Source organism: Equus quagga, chromosome 14, assembly GCF_021613505.1.
Source record: "Equus quagga isolate Etosha38 chromosome 14, UCLA_HA_Equagga_1.0, whole genome shotgun sequence".
Lineage (NCBI taxonomy): Eukaryota > Metazoa > Chordata > Mammalia > Perissodactyla > Equidae > Equus > Equus quagga.
Window position 1 is genome coordinate 66862641 of NC_060280.1, and position 24519 is coordinate 66887159.

General features: G+C 37.1%; 1 protein-coding gene across 3 annotated transcripts in view; it reads left to right on the forward strand.

Moving 5' to 3' along the window:
• Positions 1-24519, forward strand: part of CBL (Cbl proto-oncogene) — an 80676-nt gene that overhangs the window by 32297 nt on the left and 23860 nt on the right. For all 3 annotated transcript variants that reach the window (XM_046685267.1, XM_046685269.1, XM_046685270.1), the window contains 7 exons: positions 15616-15762; positions 17851-18007; positions 18804-18925; positions 19246-19383; positions 20671-20758; positions 21155-21286; positions 21501-21704. In XM_046685267.1, the coding sequence (XP_046541223.1) occupies positions 15616-15762; positions 17851-18007; positions 18804-18925; positions 19246-19383; positions 20671-20758; positions 21155-21286; positions 21501-21704 (988 nt within the window). The remainder of the gene's footprint in view (positions 1-15615; positions 15763-17850; positions 18008-18803; positions 18926-19245; positions 19384-20670; positions 20759-21154; positions 21287-21500; positions 21705-24519) is intronic.

Genomic DNA, 24519 nt, shown 5'->3' on the forward strand with positions numbered 1-24519 from the left:
AGGTTCTGGATACTTTTGTATTGTTAAAATATTCTCGAGCTTTGTTTTAGGGCACAGCTGAGTTATTTGGAATAGTTCGATCCTTTTAAACTTTGTTAGGCAAGACCAGAAGAGTTTTTAATCTAGGGCTAATTCTCTCCCCTCCTTATGCTCTTTGAAGAACAAGACTTTTTTTCCTCTCCTCTCTGTGTGAGAACTGGCGATTCTTTCCCCTACTCCTTTAGGTGGTTCTTTGCCAGCTTCAGGTATTTTCCTGTGCTGACGAGCGCTCAGCTGAAGACTCAGAAGGTCACCTCTGTAGATCTCCAGAGCTTGCTCGCGCTGTATAACTCTCTCCTCTCTTATATTCTGCACTGAGAACTCCAACTGCCATGGTTTCCCCAGACTTACAATTCTCTTTCCTCAAGTCAAAGAGACCATTGGGTTCTGCCTCTTTCCCCCGCCCAGTGCTGAGGCCTGGAAACTCTCCAGATAGTAAGTTTGGCCGGCCAGGCATCGGATTCACCTCATTTGTTTCCCCTCTCTCGGGGATAACAGTCCTCTGCTACCTGATGTCCAGTGTCTGGAAACCATTATTTCATATCTTTTGTCCAGTTTTTTAGTTCTTTCAGGTGGGAGGGTATGTCCAGTCCCTACAGTTCCATCTTGGCTGAAAGCAGGAGCCTTGATCTGTAATTTAATTTGAGATTTTTCCAAATTCAGATGCAGTTAATATTTATCATGTGCTTACTGTATGTCTGGAAAGTTCAAAACTTAGCCTGGTCTTCTTCACTCACTCCCTACCTCGCCACACATACTAATTGAGCACTTTGTATTTACCAGGCACTGAATATTCATTGTTGAGCAAAACGGACATGGCCTTTGCCTTTATGTAAGGACAGTATTTTTTACTTTAGAGATGTGGAAACTTGGCTCAGAGAGTTAGAATATCTTACCCAAGTACATGTAGCTAGTAAGTGCCAGAGTTCTTTTTTTTTTTTTTAGCTTGTCTCCCAAATGTTTAATACCAATTACTTTGGTTTTCTTTGTTTGACTGTAAAGGAATGGTGACTGTATTTTCATTCCATGTTACAGAAATGATCTCTTGGAGATCACACTTCAACTATCATATGAAGTAATAAACTATATAAACTTAGAGAAGGTAAAACATGTTTTAATAGGCATGTCTTTTGAACACAGAAATATTCAATAGTAGGATTTACCATAGGATTATATATTCACATAACAAGAGAATTTCACTAAAAATATTTCTAATAGGACATAGGCCTGATTATGCAGATAGAGGGACTGTGAAAATACCGTCCTTTGCCTCACTTCGAAGAATCGATGATAACTTTTATAAAACCAGAGCGTTATAGAGAAGTGCAGGCCGTGAATGTCGAGTGGAATGTGTAAAACCTTTTCCTAATCGCTTTGCTCTAATCGTGCCAACCAAGACTTGCTCTAAAACCATAATACTTGTGAAGTCTACAACTGCATTTAAATTAGAACATCTTAAAGAACAAGCTCAAAAGCTGGCTACAAGAATGTCTTTTTTGCCAGGCTGTAGTATACAAAGCAGCAAATACTTGCAAGAGATACGCAGTCATATGAAAATGCTAGAAGGATTGTGAACTTTAATCCTGGCAACTTATTTTTTTACTTACTGTGTATTGAACCTGAAATATATGTTTTCTTCAGAAAACTTAAATCCAGTGTATTGAATTTGTTAAAGAAATGGAATAAAAAACATTTGTTAGCATATTTTTTCCTTTCTTTGTTTAAACCCTCCCCCTACTCCTTTTACATGCAAAACACTCATCCAGCTTAGTGTCTAATAAAATATATCGAGATGGTTGAAATCCAAGTTTAAATATCTATAATTAATATTTATTTTTTCATTCTTATGTTCATCTCAGATTATTCACATTTAAAATAGTTGAATATTTTGTTTTCTCTGTAAAGTTGAACCAGATAATAGTGATCCCTTTTCTTCTGTTCTCCTGTTTGAACTTCAAAGAGCTGATTAAAAAGCCATTTAGGAAAGAAAATCTTCCATCGTTGTTTCTGTTAACAGTGAGCTAAGTTCTCTTGACATGAACCCTTTTTCAGGGCTCTTTAGGCTTATATATGACTGAATATTACCTATTTTATTTTTTTAATCACTACATCAAGGTTTTATAGATTAGTTTCTACTTGCATATCCTAAATGGTTAAGGCACTACTTCATAGCACAGTTTCTCGGTCATTTTGACTCAGTGGCACGCGGATGCGAGGAAACATGTAGTGTTGAACACTGAGGTTAGAGCAGTATGGAATTAGATGTTAAGTGCACAGAATGTGTGTGAGCTGGATTGCCCAGATTGCACTGCCCTGGCATTTACTATCGTTAGGACCTTAGACAAGTTACTTCTCTTTGCCTCAGATAGCTCATTTTAAAGTGTTTTCATGGGATTGTTGTGTGTATTATAATAAGTAAGTTAACATTTAGAAAGCTCTTTGGTTCACAGAAAGCAGGATCTAAGTATTTGATTTTTTAGAAACAGTTATATATAGTCATTAAAAAATTATGGGAAGGAGAAAAGTGTTAAATGTCATATCCACTGAATTATACACTTAAAATGGTTAAAATAGCAAATTTTATGTCATGTATTTTACCCTAAGTTTTTGAAAAGAAGTGTCATAATTCAAAGGCTATTGAAATTTTCGTCTTGCACATATCCTTCAAGTATTTTTGAGAACTTGTTCTCGGTAGGCTCTAAGTGAACATCAGGCTGGAATTCACGGGTAGAAGGATGTGCAAGTACACAGATCTCCTATTCTCTTGGTGTTCTGTGGAGAGGAGTGCTTGGGTCGGGGCACAGCTGACTGGACCATGAGACTCAGCTCCAAGAAAGGGACTCTACCTCCTCAGCACACCCCTGCACACTCTTTTTATGGGGTTAAGTGTGATAAGTGAGGTAGAAAGTGTGAGTTTGGGTGCCACCTGTTTAAGGAGTTGCTGAGAACTAGCTACTTGGTACTTAGAGACTGTGGGGACCCTTGGGAAGATGTTTAGGAGAAACCTCTCTTGCCAGAGGGAAGGAGAAGCTCCTGGTCCTAGTTAGCTCATTGCCAGGCAACTCAGAGAAAGCAAGAAGACCAGTTAGGAGTCAAATGGAGTAATCCAGGTGAGATGCTGGTGGCTTTGACCAAGGTGGTAGCTGGGTTGTGATGGAGATAGAAAGTCTTTCGCTCTATGGAATGATTGTGTGATTTTTTTCCTGTACTTGATTATCACAGTGAATTATGTTAATAGATTTGTGAAGTTAAACTATCCTTGCATTCTTGGGTAAACCCTAGTTTGTGCTGATATAAATATTTTTAAATATTTCACTGGATTCTATTTAATAATCGTTTAGGATTTTTTTCCATCTATATTGGTAAGTTTCACTAGCATATAATTTTTTTCTCACGGTCTTTGATTATGGAAGTAATCAAGATGAGTTCTCTCTCTGTCTTTGTGAACAGTGTAAAAATAACAGTTAACTATAACTGTTTATGGTGACGGATGTTAATTAGACTTACTGTGGGTGATCATTTCACAATATATACAAATGTTGACTCATTATGTTTTACACCTGAAACTAATATAACACTGTATGTCAATTATACCTCAATTTTTTTAAAAATTAGCTTTTGCAGGGAATATTTAGCAAAAACTTTTCTGTAATACTGTCACGGTCTAATGTACTGCTTGTGCACACATGCATGTATAACTATTTGTATCGGGTGGGGAGTGGATTTTGGTATCCACCCTGTTTAATGGTTGTTGGTTTACTCAGAGTTTGAAATAGTCCATTTCCCCTAAATTTATAAGTTTAAGAACAGTGTTTGCCGTCTGGTTGGCACTCAGTTTTGTGGAATGAATAAATTAGTGAAAGTTATTGGAATAGAGTTAGTTGTATTCTGTTATTAAAATACCTTCTATATTTTTTATTGTCTCTAATTCTATTAGATTTTAAGAGTTTCTGCATTCTGAAGATTTTTACCGATTCACAATAGATTTGTTTGCATTTTTATGTAGTTTTTAATTTCTTTTGTTATAGTCGATACGTTTGTGATTTCTTTCTCAATTTATTATGCTTTAACTTTATTTTCCCCCATTCATGAATATACCTCTTCATTTTGACAATAGTGAAATTTTATCGTGTGTGTTTTACTTTACTAGTTTAATTAACACAGTGACTGTTGTTTAGTTTTGCACAGTGGCTCTGCAAGTTCCATGTAAGTTTTCCTGTTGGGAAGTATGATAGATACCACTGCGTGGGTGTTAGAAACCCTAAAATTCGAGAGTCTGTTGAAGAAGTGCTAAGATACTACACGTGTTTCATCAAGTCTATATAAAAGATACTGAGAAACAAAGACTGGGTCTCAGAGAGATGGCATTAATTTCTGTCTCGTGTGAGAACAACTGAAAAATATGCACGATTTTCTATAAAGAGATAAATATAGCTCACTTGGGACATTGACTGCCTAGTGTTTCCAGATACCTTTCACATGGATTTGTTCTGCTTTTTATAAGAGTGACCTGCCACACTGTTCTTTTCTGTCCTTCTGACTCCTTCCCACCTACCCCCACACTTCTCCCAAAGGGAGAAGCTCCAAGTCTTTTCAGAAATCCATTTCAGTTTGATTGGCCTGTGAGGGACTTAGCAGACAGTTGCATTTCCAACAGCGTCAACAATCTAATGCAAATTATTCACAAATCTGTTTCCTTACTTGCTATGTCTTTCCGTAGCTGCCTGCTAGACGTTGCCATATTAATATCTTTCAGACATCTCACGCTCAACATGTCTGAACACAGAATGTATCCTCCTCATTAGCAAACCAACGTCCTCTTCTCTGTTCCCTGAGTTAGTAGTAGTGTGTAGTGGCTATGAGTACGAACTCTTGGGATTGATTCTCGGCTTAACTTCTTTAAGCCTAGGTTTTTTCATCTATAAAATGGGGGTAGTGGTGGAATCTATTTTGGAGGATTGTGAATGAGAATTAATTAAATAATAAAATATGTGTGAATATATTAGTTTTAAGGTGCTATTCCCACTTTCTTGGGCTCAGTTTCAGGTTCATCATCTCCTTTCTCCTACTTAGTCATCTTATCTTGTTGATTTTCCTTCTGCAGTATCTTGCAAATCTGTTGTGTTTTACAGCCCATGTTCAAGTTCCCGTTACCTTTCTACTGTAGTGCTATCCTAATTGATATTGCTGCTTTTGTCATTTTCCTTCTAATTCATCTTGCATGCTGTTGTCATTTGTGGCCTTAAAACAGATGAGATGTCACTCCCTAGCTCCAAACCCTGAATGACTTTCTGCTGCCTTTGTAATATGTCTCACTCTGGTAGTTAAATCTCTACATTGTGTGTCCCGCCTGTGTTCTGTTTTATCGTGTGCTACCATGATTCTGTGTTCTAGCCATACCAGTCTATTTGCTGGTCCCTGAACTCTTCCTCTACTGAACTTTTGCTTTAGTCATTCTCTTGGCCTATAAACCCTTCCCCTCTCATATTGTTTGTTGAAGTCCCATCCATTCTTTAAAGTCCAGGAAGTCTCCTAAATTATACTAGTTTTAATTAATAGTTCTCCAGTCCATGCTCTTGTGGCACTTGGTTTTTTACTTTACTCTGGTACTCGCCCAAAGTCTGCCGAAGTGTGCGAGTCTGCTTTGATAACGAGATGGTCAGATCCAGGAAGGTGTTCTTTCCTGTGTTATCTGACATTGTCTTTGTTTATAGTTTCTTAATGAAAGTATATTAAATTTGATAAACTACTACTAACTAAATACTAATTACCAAAATACTGTTAACTAAAATACTAATCCCAGGGTTGTACAGAGACACAGAATCTTGAACTTGAGGAGGGTTATTTTTCATGGAAAATACATTGAAGAAAATGGCAGTGATGAAAATTTCTCTAGTTTTGATCCTTCCAAACAGTCTTAGATTCAGATAGATATAGAAAATTTCATGTTCTTTCCCAAGTTTTGAGAATAGCAAAGTTTAGTTATTACTCTGTTTTTATTCAGACAAACCATGTGTTTAAATGAAAATGGTTGTCTCGTGTCATATATGCTTTAGAGTTAAATAATTAATAACTAAATAGACTTTCTACATGTTTGATTAAATTCTGTTAGAGCTGTCTCCTGCTTAGTATAATTGTTTTTTTCTATGTATCTATGTATTTTTAAATTTATTTAAGTTCACAGGATAAGCCTCTGAAAGGTGCTTGGTAGTTTTTGTCATTTGTTGAGGGGAGAGTTGAAGTTTATGAGAAGTTTTGGAGATTTCTGCATTATGTTACTGATGTGTTTGTGTATTCTTTAAGGAATCTGATAGAGAAGTAGTGATCAGTTCTCAGGGTTAAATATGCTTTTAGCTGTAGACAAATGCTCAGTGTGTAACTTACATAGTTGTCTTTCAGAACTTGGGTTGAGTAAATTTAAAGCTTATTTTGAAATATAGAGAAGTCTGATTATATTCTTGAACTCTTTAGGAAATAATAATGATAGTACCATAAGTTAATGTAGCTTAGTGAACGTTTGCTAAATATTCACAATGATTTTTAAACTATTTTTGTTTTTTCCAACTGCACTAAAAACTAAAGGTATTAACTTATAAATATTATGCCTCAATAGTGTGTGCTTTAATGAGAATGTATCATGTTATTCATTTTAAAATGTTGACTCTAGTATGAGTGATCTAGTTTTTTTTCTTGTTTTCAGTGAGGAATATTGGCTCTGAGCTAACATCTCTTGCCAATCTTCCTCTTTTTGCTTGAGGAAGATTATCACTGAGTTAAGATCTGTGCCAGTCTTCCTCTATCTTATATGGGATGCCACCACTGTGTGGCTTGACAGGCGGTGCTGTGTCTGTGCCCACAATCTGAGCCTGCGAACCCTGGGCCACTGAAGCGGAGCACGAACTTAACCACTATGCCACCGGGCCAGCCCCAACTGATCTGTTTTAAATGAGTTAGGAAAGAAGGAATATATCTGTGAAAAAGTAAATCTTTTGCAGTAGTAACTGTACAGTGGAGAAGTATGGCAAACACTCACTGCCTTGACTGAGTGGCCAAGGTTCACATCATCAGTGATGTTCTGTGGACTTTATGTACCCCTGATACAATGTGATAAGGAGGACACTTCACTTCTGTGATATTCTTTCTATAGACTCATAACCCCAGTCAAAATATGCAAAAAACATCAGCTAACCACAAATCGAGGGACATTCTGCAAAATACCCAACTAGTACTAAGGTCATGAAAAACAAGAAAAGACTAAGAAACTACCACAAACCAGAGGAGACTAAGGTGATATGATGAATAAATGTAATGTGGTCTCCTGGATTGTATCCTGGAACAGATTAGGACATTAATGGAAAAAACTGGTGAAACCTGAATAAAGGCTGGGGTTTAGTTAATGGGACCTCACTGATGTTGGTTTTGACAAATGTACCACGGCAATATATGATGGTGATATTAAGGGAAACTGAAACTGAATGAGGGGTATATGGGAACACTCTGTACTATCTTTGTAACTTTTCTGTAAATCTGAAATCCAAAAATAAAAAATAAGTAATATTTTCCTATTCAGTTTTACATTTATTGAATGCCTGTTAAGTACAAGGCAGTGTGTTCACTACCGCAGGGGATAAAGTGTATGAGACACCTTCCCTGCCCCTGCCCTTGAGTTGTCGTCCAACTGGGGAATAAGGCAACTGATACAAGGTAGAACATGATGGAGCATCTGCAGAGTATGGGAGGGGGGAATCCAAAGTTGGAGAGGAGATATTAGATGAAGACTGGCAGAACTCCCCCAGCCCCAACGCCCACACCAAGGAGATGGCATTTGAAATGAACTTTGAACGGGCAGGATTTCAGTAACCGTAGTCATTGGGAAGGACGTATGTGTTATACCAATGACCCAGGGCTCTTAAATCAGACAGACCTGCTCTGCCACTTACTAGCTCTGACCTTGGTCAAGTTATTTAATGTCACTAAATCCTTGTTTCTCATTTGTAAAATAGGATTAGTAATTCCTATTTCAAACCATTATTATGAGAATTAAATGAAGTATACTTGTAGTTTAGTAAAATATCTGATAGACAGTAAGTTCTTAATGTTAAGTATTAGAGATGGAGAGAGGCATATATTGTTGATGTAACACCATCACCGAAGGCCTGGGGCCTGGAAAGTATAGAATGTTTTGGGAAATATTGAGTAGTATAGGTTTAGAAAGGTGAATCAGGACCCGTATTGTGAGTGCTTTGACTTATAAGCTGAGCAATTTGAATTTTGTTGGTGGTTATAGGGAAGTCATTAAAGATTCATGTAGGGGAAACAAGGAGTGTTTTAAGATAAATTTGATAGAAGGATGAGGAGCGGGTAGGAGATCCTCTTGTGGGCTGCTGCCTTCCCATTGACTTGGTGACTTAGATTACTGTCCCTTTAGCTGTAGAATTCTATGAAACAGTTAACTCAGAATGATCTGGATGATTAATGTTGTGTGATAGTAATCTGTTACCATGTAGCTTGGAGGACCATGAATATAGTATCAAATACACTTAATATGTGTTTAGTAAAAAGGGTCACTGATATTTTTAGCTCTGTTGGCTTATGACTCCTTTTGTAGGTGATAGTTTTTGTTTTGCCTTTTTTTTTTTTTTTTAGCAGCTTAAGCTGATAAGAGTTAAACAGTACTTCATGACTTCCTGTGACGCTTTGTTGAAAGAAGTTCCGTCGTGTCTATTTTTAAAGCTGATTACTGTGAGCAGAGGATATTGCTTTTGAGTTATAAATGTCATCTCAGTATGTTCTCACTCAGCATTCTTTGGATGACAGTAGTGTTTGTATATAAGAGTTTTGGAGTTTAATGAATAGGAAAAGCAGCACAGTTATCACTGAAATGGCACCAGTAAATGAAATACTTAAAAACGTTGATGAGGGGCCGCCCCATGACCGAGTGGTTAAGTTCGAGTGCTCTGCTGTGGCGGCCCAGGGTTTCGCTGGTTTGGATCCTGGGAGTGGACAGGGCACCGCTCCTCAGGCCATGTTGAGGCAGGGTCCCACATCCCACAACTGGAAGGACCCACAACTAAAATATACAACTATGTACTAGGGGGATTTGGGGAGAAAGAGTAGGAAAAAAATACTTTAAAAAGTAAAAACAAAACATTGATGAATTCACATTATCATCATCTATATGAGTTCTTCAGCCCACACATGGCTGAATGGCAAGGTTATATTGTGATCTCAGTTTGGAAATATTTTACAATTCCAAAATGGCATCATATAATGTGCATCTTGTTGTTAGTCACTGTATTAAGTGTTAATCATTTTGAAATTTTCCCACTGGAAAATACAGGATCATTAGATCCACAAATATTATTAAAATAGATTTCTGTCTAAATTACTGGGATTCCCCCCCCCCCAGTGTTTTTATTGTGAAATTTTTCGGTCATATGGAAAAGTTGAAAGAATTTGACAACAATCATACGCCTATCACCTAGATGCTACAGTTAACTAAATTATTGTTTTTAAAAGGAAAATTCTGCTTGCTTCTCTTTTTAAAAATTAAGGAAACTTCTGAGGCTTTGAACCATTTTCACATGAGACAATATTTTGCAGTGGCTGAGATGATTTTTGATGTCTCTGTGCTAATTATTCAAGTAAAACAATTCACCGTACATTCTGAGATTTAGCAAATCCCTAGTGTTAGAGTAGATAGTATTTTAGTTTATCAAATTAGGTTAACTTTTCAGGCACCATATACAGTTTATACAATTAACTGTTCATTTAAATTCCATAAAACTTAAGTTCATTTAAATTCTTTGCAAACAGAAATAAAATATACTTTTAAAAATTGTTATTTCTTGGCGTAATTTCTAGTCCTCAGTCATGTAAGGATAAGCGCTGGCTTTCTTTCTCCCGTGTCTTTCTTCTTCAATACTCTTATGAAATTAAATTGCTGAAGGTAAGGTTTCTTTCCCAGTTTCAGATCAGTGGTATAGCGTAGCAATTCATACATTTTTATAGATGGGAATTTGAGTAGCAATTGCTTCCAGCTTCCTTATATTACTTCGGAGGCAGCGAAGGCCAAGAGAGGTTCAGTAACTGCCCCAAAGCACAGCAAGATGATGGGAGATCAGGAAATACATTTTCGGTCTCTTGTTTTCTTGACTATTATCATATACATTTTCAGGTACACATTTGTAGAAAGAATAAACAGAGCATGCTATCAATTATAGAATTTATCAAAACGGAGTTTCAAAAAAAATGTAACCCTAAGTGAAATATCTTTATGAATACATTGGACTAATTGTTTTGTAAGTCATTATTTTTTTTCCAGAAGACCTCAGTCTCTTAATACTCATTTCTGAACAGTCTTTTTCTTCTTAAAACTTACTGTACTTCTAAGGGATTCTCATTAAAACAAAAAAGAGTGGTATTACTCCCAGTACTTGTTTTAAACATTAATAAATACTTCTGATTATAAAGGGTTAATTTATCTCCCCATACTAGTTTCTTTTTTCCATTTCCTCTTTCTCTGCAAAGTACTTTGTGGCCAAGAGTTACAAGACAGCTTGTTTTTTCAGTATTTTGTGTGGTAGTTAGTGCACCGGTCGGCATCGTTGGAGGAGTTTTCTGTTTATCTCATATTCAAGTAAAGGCTGCTTTTCAACACTGTCTCGCTTGATCTACAGAAATGGTGATTATTGGCCGGCCCCGTGGCCAAGTGGTTAAGTTCGCGTGATTAGCTTCAGCCGCCCAGGGTTTCGCCGGTTTGGATCCTGGGTGTGGACATGGCACCACTCATCAGGCCATGCTGAGGAGGCATCCCACAGGCCACAGACAGAAGGACCCACAACTAAAGATACACCACTATGTACTGGGGGTTTTGGGGAGAAAAAGGAAAAATAAAATCTTAAAAAAAAAGAAGAAAGAAATGGTGATTATGAGTCCTGTCAAGTTGTATTTATCTTTCTACTTTTGAAGTTAAAACAGGAACTATAATTGCTCATTTAATTTTTAATATACCTATGTATTGGTGACTTATAAATCTTAGTCCCTTATTAGGTGAAATCATACACAGAAAAATGTATATCATTACTTCAGGCCTGAGTTAGAAAAGGTGCATTGGCTTTTAGAGTAGGACCTGAGATAGGGGAAGAAGAACTGACACCAGTCTTGAACTTTTAACAAAATGGACACTGCGTACTGAATCAGCATTTGATTGTGGGGAAGTAGTGAGAGAAGAGGAAGATGGAAGCTATCGAGTAGAATTTGCAGCTACTTATGTAGATGATTAGAGGTAAAGGAAGTAAAAATGACCTCCTCCTTCAAACACTGAGTTAAAGAAAAACCTGTACTACTTACTTCTACTGGAACTTAAGAAACAGTTTTTCTTCAGGGCACTCATGAAAAATTGAACCGTTGTGTTCCTTTGTGGATCTTTGGAGAAATGTTAGAACATATTGTATGAATCAAAGGAACTGCTGACAGAATTTTGAAAAGTGTTGCTTACCTTGTAATAAGCCTAAATAGCCATCAGGCCTTACTGCTCTAAGTTTCCATGTTTACACAGATTTTGCTGATTAAATTCTGCCCTGTACACTATAGACACTGAACCGTAAGCCTGAGACCTTAAAATGTTCCTGAGCAGAATGTCAGTTCAGATCAGTTATAAAATGCCCTTCACCCATGGACTTTTATAGACTCTGTTTCCTTTTAAGAAGTGTGATGCTTACGGTGCACATCTCTGGTGGTTTTAAGAAATGGAAGCTGGCTTTTTTGGGGGATGCGTCCTTGAGCAGGAAAGTGTCTTAAATTGATTTTCAGTAACTATTTCAGTCAGCACTTTGAAATGCTCTTAGGTACCTGTGCCATTACATCCTTGTGGTCAACAACTTTCCCTTTTTTGTGGCTTGTCTCACAAATTGAAAAAGCTTTTTGTCCATTATTATTTTGCTGTGTATATTTTATCTCTGGTCCAGCCTAGTGCTGGACACCTGGTGGACTCTGAGTGGAAAAATCATTTGAAGAGTCAAAGATGCCAGCACAGCCCGGTCATCCCCAGACTCACCTCTTCTCTTCATTTCAGACTTGACCTACAACTAACGCTCAGAGAACTTCCTTAAGACCACCCTCTCTAAAGTAGCAACCCTGCATGACTCTCTTCTCAGACCCTGCTTTGTTTTTCTTCAAAGCACTTTTCCCCCACGACCTTCCCTCTCCCGTGGGAATGTAAATACCATAAAACCAGCAATTTTCTTTGGTTCATTGCGGTATCCATCCCTAGTGCCTAGTACATAGTAGGCACTCAGATGTTTTCTGAAGGTATAATAAAGTTGGAAATTGTGCCAGATGCCCAAAGGGATATAAATATACATCAGAAATGGATTCAGCCCTGGTATACAGATAAGTATAGTACAAGATGGGTTCAGATGACCTAAGAGAACTGCCGTGAAAGTGTTGGGAGTATTTTAGAGGTTTATTACTTCTGTTTGGCTTCTTAAATGACATTTAAGCTGGGTCTTATTTCAGACTAGGAAAACAGGCAGAGGCTCAGAGGTGAGAAAGTGAGTGAGGGTAATATGTATAAGAACAGGTGAAGTATTCAGTCTGACTAGATATGCTACTAGTGAAGAACTAAGAAATTAGTTAGAAAGGTAGGTTAGATCTAGGTTAGTGGAAAGTCTTAAAATGAAAGCTGAGTTTTGATTTTGTCCCATTGACACTGTGGAAATTGTCTTTTTCCCTCCTGAAAAGGCAGTTAAATGTGTTATGATTGGACCTGCATAGGAAGAGACTTGAAGAGTGATTTGAGTTGTGGAGTAGGTAAGTGAAGGTAACAAGGAGTGTATATTAGAATGATGATGTAATCCAGAAGTAGGATTGACAATGAATGGTCAGCAAATGGACAAATCAGATATGGAGAATAAGGGAAATGGAAGAAGCCAAAATAACTCTTAAGGTTTTGAACTTGTGGGAAGTAAGATGGTGTTGTCATTAAATACAGAAATAGAGAACGTAGAGAAAGAGCAGATTTGAGAAGGAAGATTAGTTTAATTTTGAACGTGTTGCTTTGAGGTGCTAGTATTTGGATGGAGGAATGTGGTAGGTGCTTGGAAAGCTACCAAGGCCTAAGATTTGGGAATCGTTTGCAAAGTAGTTTTTGAAGCCTTGAGATTGCAAAGGAAGAGCCGAGAGAGTACATGGACAAAGAAAGGAAAATAACAGAGAGCAAATTCTTGGGAAATAGCTCTATTAAGAGAATAGGAGGGAAAGTGAAAGGAAGAACAAAAGCAAGTAGGAGAACCAAGAGAGGACAACACCGGAGAAACCAGGGACAGACAGTGTTAGGAAGAAGTAAGCTTCGAACATGTTTCTTCCAGGAAGAGCTCTATTGTAACCTTGGGAGTATGATATATATTTTTTCTATCATATCATACATTATTCTGCTGTACAGTTTAGCATAGTTGTTTACACATAGTACTTTCTATGTGTAAATCTCAACAATTTAGCATATCTTAAGGGAATCATGGACGCTCACCTGCCTATCTTTAAGGATTAACATTTGGCAGAATGTTACATAAATACTGAGGTTTAGTCCACTGTGCACTCTGGTGTCCTGCTAAAAACTTGAAAGTAGTCATTGGGAATAATTTGCGCTTTGCAGATTTTCTACCAAGTTATCTTTCAGAATCCCTCTATGATATATTCTTGATCTTGTCTATTTGTTTCCTCTTTGATAAAATAGTAAAAGTCGTAACCAGCAATAATTGAAGGATTTTAGAGCACGAGGAGGAAAACAGTTAGTGCAGTTTAGGGATTAGATAAGTGTATGTGCTTTAATATTTACACTCAAGCTACTTAGCATGTGAATTATTTTAGACTGTCTTCACAGCATATTGATTTTATCACTTTTGAAAGTGCTTTCAGAAAACAAATAGGAAACTAGAAAGAGAACAACTTGCTAAAAATACAAGAAGACAAATATCAAGAAACTGAAGCTGATTTGTTGAAAAGCTGATTAGAAAGATTTCAGCAGCATTTTGCGGAAGAGCCAGGGCTAGAGAGACTCGGTTAGTTTCGTGCAGCAGTTTATCCAGGAAAGGCAGACACAGGACTGATCGTGGCCCACCAGTGTAGCATAATAAAAGGACAATCTCTGTCTATTAAAGAGAATTTTTAGGCGATCAAATTTGATTATGAATTGACTTGAAATTTTATAGTTCACCTATATGACAAGAACAGACTTTTGAATACATAGATACTAATTATTGAGGCAAGGGAAAATAAGCAAGTGTAATCAGTAGCTGGTTTGGTGTATAACCATATCCAAGGCGTCTTGTTCTGAGTGACAATACCATTAAAGATAAAGATAATCTGATTAAAGTACACATGTAAAAGTAGAGCCATCGTCTGGTGTGCTAAGTTGGTATTGTGTGTCATCTTTATAATCACATCCATTAAATAGAGATTGTTAGAATAAGGTTAACTAATTGTTAAAATGTAGTAGTAGCATATACATTTATGTTGAAATTTTTGCATGTTTTCGATGTTAGCATTTCATTTTTGGTAAAGGAAGAGGAGTTGTCTTGGTAAAACTTACCTCTCTCTCCCCCCTTTTTTTTTTTTGTGAGGAAGATTCGCCCTGAGCTAACATCCATTGCCAGGCCTCCTCTTTTTTTTTGCTTGAGGAAGATTAGCCCTGAGCTAACATTTGTGCCAGTCCCCCTCTATTTTGCATGTGGGATGCCTCCACGGCATAGCTCATGAGTGGGGTAGGTCCACGCCTGGGATCTGAACCTGCAGACCCGGGCTGCCGAAGCAGAATGCATGGCATTTGAACCACTCAGCCACGGGGCCAGTCCCTAAAACTTACCTCTTTAAGGTCTGATTTAGTGAAAATATTTGTTCGGTCTAGATATTTAAATAGTCCTTTTTATTGAGATTTTTAATTTATTTTCAATTTGGATGAGTTATATGTGATGTTTAAAATCCTATTAGCAAGCTTATGCACAGCAGGAAGTAATATATTTTGCTTTTCTAACATTTCCTTTTTTTGTGAGTGAGTGGTTATAGCAATATACAAGTTCTTACACTTATTTGTTGAATCCTCTTATCTGTCATCCTAAAAAAGTAAATTTGTTCATGTTAGTTTATGCCCTGAGTTATTAAGCCTGATTAATTTAGGATTAAAAGTCTTAAAAAATATTACTGTTAAATTGTTTTTCTTGTTTACCATACAACATCTATTTGAATGGAGAGAATGGGAGTGGACCTAGTGAATGCAAATCTTTCTTCCATTATGTTTACGTCTTTCATATGTTAGAGCAAAAAACGGTTTCTGAAGCCCCTTTTTAACAAAGATAGCGGTATCACAGTGTATTTAATATTGTCAACAGCACGTTCCTTCCTCTCTTCTTCCCTAGTTTTATATATCTTTAAATAATATTGGCCAGAAAGTATATTTGAAGAAGTTCTTTATAAATGTATTTTAATATTCATATTAATTATACACCTGATATGAATTCACTGCATTTAAAATAGAAATAATTTTATGTGTTTAATTATCTCACGTCTGATCATTTGTAGGCGAAACCTAACCAAACTGTCCCTGATCTTCAGCCACATGCTGGCAGAACTAAAAGGAATCTTTCCAAGTGGCCTCTTTCAAGGAGACACATTTCGAATTACTAAAGCAGATGCTGCAGAATTTTGGAGGAAAGCTTTTGGGGAAAAGTAAGTCTCAAAATAACGAATTTAAACTATGAAGAGTTAAAGCTTGTGCTGTGGGTTTTTAAGTTTTTATTAATGAAATATTTAAAACATGGGGAAACATAGAGAAAAGTAATGAATATGTGTATACCTACTTCCCGGCTTTGGTAAATATTAACCTTTTTTTTTTGCCCTGATCATTTTTTTTTTAAAGAAATAAACCTTTGCAGATCCAGTTGAAACCCATACCCTTTGAATACTCTTCTCTTTCTCTCCTTGTCTGTTATGCTGTTTATGAACATTTAAGTTTCATATTACTTGCTATTGCAAACAGTGCTACAGTGAACAAAATTGTACGGTCATGTGTCACTTAACAACGGGGACACGTTCTGAGAAATGCATTGTTGGACTATTTTGTCATTGTGCAAACATCATGGAATATACTTCTCCACACCTAGATGGTATAGCCTACTACACACCTAGGCTGTATAGTACTAATCTGATGGGACCACTGTCTATATGCGGTCAGCTGTCATGCAGCGCCTGACTGTATTTGTCTTCATATGCAAGAGTTTCTCTGTAGTTACATACGTAGGAGTAGAATTGCTAAGTCAAGGGATTTCACATCTTCTTTGCCAAGTATTACCTAATTGCTTTCCAAATTGCTTACCGCTAACAGTGGTAATATGAATTGGTATCATATTTTGCTTTATATTCCTGAAGACTAGAGAGATTGAGCATCTTTTCACATTTATGACCAGTCAAGATTCTTATTCTGACTTGCCTGTTCCTATTCCTGACTTGTCCATTTTCTTATTGAATTGTCTTTTTCTTATTGTAAGATACTAAATTCTTTGTTAGTTACTTACATTAAAAATATCTTGTAGTCTATGGCTTGTCTTTCCACTTTATTATATAGGCTTTTGATATACAGAAGTTTTAAATTATACAGATAGATTTATGAGTCAAGCTTATTTTTTTTTTTTTTCTTTTTTAAAGATTTTATTTTTTTCCTTTTTTCCCCAAAGCCCCCTGGTACATAGTTGTATATTCTTCGTTGTGGGTCCTTCTAGTTGTGGCATGTGGGACGCTGCCTCAGTGTGGTTTGATGAGCAGTGCCATGTCCGCGCCCAGGATTCGAACCAATGAAACACTGGGCCGCCTGCAGCGGAGCGCGCAAACTTAACCACTCGGCCACAGGGTCAGCCCCTCAAGCTTATGTTTTTAAGGATTAATATGAATATTCTTGTATATCCTCTGAAATTTTGGATCAAAGAACTGAGAAGGTAGAAAGCAATAAAATTTTTCAGTTGAATATATAAACCCTAACATCTCTCTTTAAATGCCTTCTTTATTTAAAAAAAATCATGTTTATATATAAAATGTAGAATAATTAGCGATTTAAAAAACTTAGTTGAAAAAGATGGGAATAAATTTAACTTAACTACATTAGAAAAGAGTTCAAAACACCATTTGATCTCCTCTTCTCAGGCAGGTGAATACATAAACCTTTCAAAGGCAATGAGATTGTGTTTGTGTTAAAGATCTTGAGAAATAGAAATCCCACAATATCTCTTGCTAGCTATATCTGGGGTTTAATCCCTCACTCTTACATTGAGTAATTTCTTCTTCATCTGTCAGAACTCTGTTCTTCCTTTATGCCTGTTTTCTCCAGTCTAGTCTTGGATAGTGTGGGTTCCTCAAAGAACACAGTGTTTTACATGCTTTTAAAAAGTTAAACACAAGCTTTCAGTGAGTAAAAGTCTGGCCACAGATTGCACTTATTATATAAAAAGAATACTCTTATCTCTCTTTCCATGCTCCTTTAATAGAAGAAATGTGTGAAGAAAGATGAGAGAAGGGATTAATTTGTGACATTCTGCCAAAGAATAGTGGAAAAGGACTTCTCTATTATTAATTTACTCATTAGAAAGTTAAAAAAATATCATTGACTCCCTTTCTGTTCTCACTCCAAAATATAGCTCAGCTTCTCTAAGAGAATTGAAATTGCTATTGAGAGCTTAAAGTGGCTGTCTTTTCCTTGATTGTAGCAGTGCCCGGAATTACCTATCTCACTCTGTGCCTTCTCCCTCATTCCCACCCCCACATCAGGACAATAGTCCCTTGGAAGAGCTTCCGGCAGGCCCTTCATGAAGTACATCCCATCAGTTCTGGGCTGGAGGCCATGGCTCTGAAATCCACTATTGATCTGACCTGCAATGATTATATTTCAGTTTTTGAATTTGACATCTTTACGCGACTCTTTCAGGTAGGATACTAAAAAGTTGGCTAAACTAGTTATTGCTACTTTTTTGAAGAGAAAGCTGTTAAAAAAATAACATTTGGGATTTTGCCTATTACATATTTATTGTAGAAACTATGAGCAAAACAGAAAAACTTTAAAAATGCTATATTTCTTTTTTTTTGGTGAAAATAATAACCATACAATTTTGTTTCTTTCCTTCACATTTATAATCTTTTTTATTAAATATTGTTTGCATCATTTTCATGGTTGTAGAACATCCAAAAAATGGGTATAATATATTTAATCAGTTCTCTGTTATTGGACATTTATGTGTATTTCCAACTTTTTCTCCTCATTTTATTGAAGTTTTTGACTGTTAATATTGAGATGTATTGACACTTCAGAAAGAACTCTTTTTCCTAAAAATAACGTGTGTGTATGCCACCTTGCATAAACCTTTGTTTGGAACTTCTTAGTTGCACATGTGGGCCCTGCCTTGTTTCTCTGTTTTTTCGTTTGTTTATTGTTGTTGTTTAACCTCCCTACTGTTGGTGAGCTGCTTAAAAATTTCTTGGATGTCATTTTGTAAAGTTAAGTTTCTCCCTATAAGTATATATTCGTTTCTTCTCAGCTTTTCAAAGTTCTTATCTCCAAACATGTTTGTCTTCTCTCAAAGTGACAATATAATGGAAAATTTGTGACAGTAAGTGGAGAATTTATAATTGAGAGTTGAAGTGGTTTTTCCTTTTGTTCTTAGTTGCTCTGAGACTGGGTTGTATGTCTTGAGCCGAGTGGTCTGACTGATCTCTTGTTTCCTTAGCCCTGGTCCTCTTTGCTCAGGAACTGGAACAGTCTTGCTGTAACTCATCCTGGTTACATGGCTTTCCTGACATATGATGAAGTGAAAGCTCGGCTCCAGAAATTCATTCACAAGCCTGGGAGGTCAGTGGCGTGAAGCAAAGAGGTTTATTCTCCTGACCTTTGCTAGAATACAGGAAACATGATCTTTTGTTGGTTCCCCAGTGGCCACGTTTCTGCAACAGGGTTGATGTCTGTTTATCAGAGGAATTGACTTTTTCAGATCCTGTGATTTAGTAAACACTTTCAGGCTAGTGAAGAATTGGGCTTATGTGTCTTTTGCGTTTTGGTCTGGAGTCATTGAAGAATCTATTATTGATGGTCCTTTTTATTTTTGTCTGTGTTTTGCCTTTCACTCTAATACGAGCATATGTGTTAAAGGTTCTGTTTATCTCTGTTCTCAGTTACATTTTCCGGCTGAGCTGTACTCGTCTGGGTCAGTGGGCTATTGGGTATGTCACTGCTGATGGGAACATTCTCCAGACAATCCCACACAATAAACCTCTCTTCCAAGCACTGATTGATGGCTTCAGGGAAGGCTTGTGAGTACCTGCTGTTTACCATCTGCTAGAGCCTGGGAACTTGGGGGCGGGAAAACTTCATCATTATTGACTTTATTCCAGGTTCCTTCTACAGAGGAAGATTCAAGGAAACAGATTAACAGGTTACGTTGTTGTGACCTTCAGGTTCTGTGTGACTGTTGTTTTGACTTAAAACTAATTCCTTGAGTAAAATTATTTTTCTCAAAATTTACTTATTTTATTTACTTCAGTTATTTCCATGAGTAAACTTGATCTTTCTCCTTTTCCAAATGTGAATTTATTTTCAAGTCCATATTTAGATGTAAAGGTAGACTAATTAGCAGAAAATGTTACCAGTTATTTAACTAGCCAGCATTAGAGTGATTAGATCTTTGTAATGACAGCAGGCTCAGTGGACTTCATCTGCCTTCATCCGAACTTCATTTTGGTTCAGCAGCATTTCTTCAGGCTTTGGGCTTTTGTAATCTGTGCTAATATTTATGACTAAATTCCTATTTATTCCAGAATTGCTATTCCTTTGGGCATTCAAATTGATTATCAGTTGATAAGCACTAAAAATACTAACAGTTGATCAGGTATCAGAAAACTACTTATGTTTTAAAGTGATTAGGAAAATCCATTTTCCATTGTGCATCGTCTTTTAATAGCATTGGAGCTGAAAGGGTTGCTTCTCCAAATGTCAGAGTAGTTTGATGCTAGAAGCTTCCTGGTAGATGATCTCAGTGGCTTAATTTGCTTCTTGTTACATTTCTTTTAAGTTGTTGTCTCTCAATAGTAAATCTGTAAACAAGGGTATTTCAGGTCTTTGGTCAAAAGCAAATGCAGTTTAAGAATTTATATTTTGTGTCCATCCATAGATTAAAATAGTGCTTGGCAAACTATAGCCTACAGGCTAGCTGTTTTGGTATGGCCTGCATCTAAGATAGTTTTTCCTTTTTAAAGTGTTGTTTAAAACATAATAAAATGAAGAATGTGACACAGACTTGTATCGCTTGCAAAGCCTAAAATATTTACTATCTGGCCCTTTACAGAAAAAGTTTGTCAATCCTTTGATTAAAGAGTCTGTGGCATTGTGCCCTGGAGAAAGAATATCAGTGTTTGGAGAATATCTTCGTGGAACTATTCTGTGTTATTTAATGTTTTTGAAGTATTAGTAAGATTTATCTTTGCACTTATGCAAAGTTACCCTTTTAGAATGAGGGAATTCCTAGATATCGTTTGTCTGTATTAGCAAGCAGTGATAAATTGGCTTCCGTAAAACCCCAAGACTGGTTTCTTTTTTTACAGCTATTTGTTTCCTGATGGACGGAATCAGAATCCTGACCTGACAGGTTTATGTGAACCAACTCCCCAGGACCACATCAAAGTGACCCAGGTGAGTTTTGTTTTGTGTTATAACCATGTCACTAGAGCCGGGCTTTTGTATCTACTGTATAGAACTGACAATAGAATTGTTTTAACTAATCGGATCACTTAGTTATAAACCACTGACTAGATTAGTGAATTTGCGTGTGTGTGTTTCCTCTTTAAACTATGCAGCTTAAAACAGGACCAAGACTAGGTAGGTTGACCAAGACGAGGTGCTTTTTGTTTTAATGAGAGAACGTTGACCACTGTTGTGACACTTTTTTATATAAGCAAAATTTATATAGGAAGGCACGGTCTTCAATTTTTCTGTTTTTAGTTAGCATTTGTAGTTGTGTCATTCACTCGTTCATTCAGCAGATATATACAATAGGCTGAGTAATCTCTTAATTTTTTTTAATCAAAGGAACAATATGAATTATACTGTGAGATGGGTTCCACATTCCAACTGTGTAAAATATGTGCTGAGAATGATAAGGATGTAAAGATCGAGCCCTGTGGACACCTCATGTGTACATCCTGTCTTACATCCTGGCAGGTATGGATCCAAACCATGCATTTTCTCAGCTATGTTATCACTCTGAAGACTTGGGGATCAAATATCCTTTACAGATATAACGGATAGCCTGGTTTGTGGGGTAGGTTTTAAGCTTTTGATTTCTTTTTTCATCTCTAGGAAATGTATTTTCTAGTGGACGAATATTTGAAGTACTTCTAGACATGTCTGTAACTATCTCCTGTTTCCTCTGCAGGAATCAGAAGGCCAGGGCTGTCCTTTTTGCCGATGTGAAATTAAAGGTACTGAGCCCATTGTGGTAGATCCATTTGATCCTAGAGGAAGTGGCAGCCTGTTGAGGCAAGGAGCAGAGGGAGCTCCCTCCCCAAATTACGATGATGATGACGATGAACGAGCTGATGATTCTCTCTTCATGATGAAGGAATTGGCTGGTGCCAAGGTAAGACTGCAGTTTAAGAGACTGTGGCAAAATCTATTATGAGTTGTGTTCTGAAGTGGTACTCAGTGACATCCAAATTACAGGGAGTAATAATAGCTAATATTTATTGAGCATTTACTATGTGAAAGATACCATGCTCAGCACCTTACTTATTTTAACTCATATAATCCTATGCTCATATATCCCTATGAGTAGATACTAGTCTTATCCTCATTTAACAGAAGAAGAAACCGAGGCACAGCAACGTTAAGGAATTTGCTGAAGATCACACAGCTAGTAAGTTGAACCAGAATCTGTGGCCAGGTATTACAGCTTCAAGGCCCATGCTCTTACTGTCTATATCCTAGAACTGGGCTTTATTCCAATAACTTGGTGGAGAAAATGAAGGAGAAATAAAAGAATTAGACCTTATTTTGCTAGTGTGACTAGAATATGTTATTCTTTTTTTTTCCCAATGGAGCCTCGGCATTAGAAAGTTAGGTTCCATGAGGCCGGCCCGGTGGCGCAGCGGTTAAGTGCGCACGTTCTGCTTCAGCAGCCCGGGGTTCACTGGTTCGGATCCTGGGTGCGGACATGGCACCACTTGGCAAGCCATGCTGTGGTAGGCATCCCACATATAAAGTAGAGGAAGATGGGCACAGATATTAGCTCAGGGCCAGTCTTCCTCAGCAAAAAGAGGAAGATTGGCAGATGTTAACTCAGGGCTAATCTTCCTCGCAAAAAAAAAAAGAAAGAAAGAAAGTTAGGTTCCAGGGGGAAGAAATGAGGCACATTAATAACCAAATAAAGGCAACTAAAGTGATTATAGGGTGGTAGGAGGGACCACGTAGAGCTAAATAAACTAAAAAGGCCCTAGTAAAGATAGGAAAGATAAAGGCTAAGAAAGGATGTGATCAAATTCTGTTACATCAGTGAGTAGAGTAAAATAGGGATTTATTTACTAATTAGAAGTAAGGCAGTCCTTGAAGATTTTAGTAAATATAGGGCAAACAGAGGGTTCTAATATGCTGCAGATTCTCTAGTTTAGAATGTTATAGATTAATGGGATGCATTTCCTTGGTATAAAAGACGCTTTCTGTTATATCAGCACCTGACTGCCTGGCACCTAGTAGGTACTCAATAAATATTGAAAGAATGGATTTTCTCTCTTAAATGATTGTATCCAGTGTATCTCCCCCACTCTGTTCTCAGTGCCCCTGCCTGATTCAGGCTCTCATCCTCATCTGTTCTCCCTGCTGCCAGAGTCATTGATCTACGTGCGAACCTGACCACCTCATTCCTTGGCCTCTCACTCTGATGATTTCTCATTATTTTATCCTGATAATTACTTTGCCCTGATAATCCTTTCATTTTTTATATATTATATTTTGTGGTGTAGCAAGGCTGAACCACTAAAAGTTTCCTTTTATCCTGATAATTTCTATGTGATTTAGCTCAGTTTTCATTTTCTAGGAAACCTTTCCAGATTATACCGTGCTTCCCCCTTCCCCAGCTCATACCCGTCTACAAACATGTATGTGGTCTAGGTCTGGCCAGGTGTTTCTGGGACACTGTGATTGTGTCTGCCATAGAACTTATCACTTTGTAATATTTTTTTTTTTCTGCTGTATCTCCTCAGATCCCCCCGGTACGTAGTTGTATATCTTAGTTGCAGGTCCTTCTAGTTGTGGCATGTGGGACGCTGCCTCAACGTGGCCTGACGAATGGTGCCGTGGTGGCGCCCAGGATCTGAACCAGCGAAACCCTGTGCTGCTGAAGCAGAACACATGAACTTAACCACTCGGCCACGGGGCCAGCCCTTTGTAATATTTTATTACAAGTATTTCCCATTACGAGGCTGGCCTAGTGGTGTAGTGGTTAAGTTTGCGTGCTCCGCTTTGGCGGCCTTGGGTTCACTGGTTTGTATCCCAGGCACGGACCTGGCACCACTTGTCAAGCCATGTTGAGGCAGCGTCCCACATAGAAGACAACTAGGATATACAACTATGTACTGGAGCTTTGGGGAGGACCAAAAAAAAGTATTTCCCATTATATTATGTTTCTAGAAGGTCAGACCTATGTCTCATTTGTAATTAGCTACTCAAAATTGAATACATAGTAATTACTTTGAATATTTGACTGGGAATTGAAAACGCTTTAAAACAGGAATTGATAAATTTATCTATGCTATATCAATAATGGATAGTTCAGGAAGACTGGAGTATTTGAGTGGTACGCTTTTGGCTTTTTGAAGTTGACAGTAGTCTTGGCCCCTTATAACAGGTTCTTTGGTCCTTTTTAAGAGTTTCATTTGGCCTCTATAGCAGTTTTATATTCTTACCATAAATTTCATTCATGAAAATTTACTGGAAACTCCTGGAATATTAGGGAAGCTGAATATTAAGATAAAGAAGTCATTATTCATATATGTATTTATTTGAAATTAAAATATCCTTTTTAATGAAATTTTATAGACAAGTAATACTCTTTTTGGAGAAACAGGCACATTCAGTGTTGATGTGGGTACAGATTAGTTCCATCTTTTTGGAGGAAAATTTGACATCAGAATGTTCACAGTTTGAATTAGTATTTCCATTTCTAGGAGTTTATCCTAAAGAAATACTCAGACAAACACGAAGGATATAGATTTTGTTATGCTTACAGCATTACTTGTAATTATAAAAAATTAGAAACAACCCACGTGTCCATCATAAGAAATTATGGTCCGTTCATGTGTGAGTATTCTATTGCTGCCATAACAAATTACTACAAATTTAACAGCTTAAAACAACACAGACTTACCCTCTCGAGTTCTGTAGGTCACAAGTCCAATCCA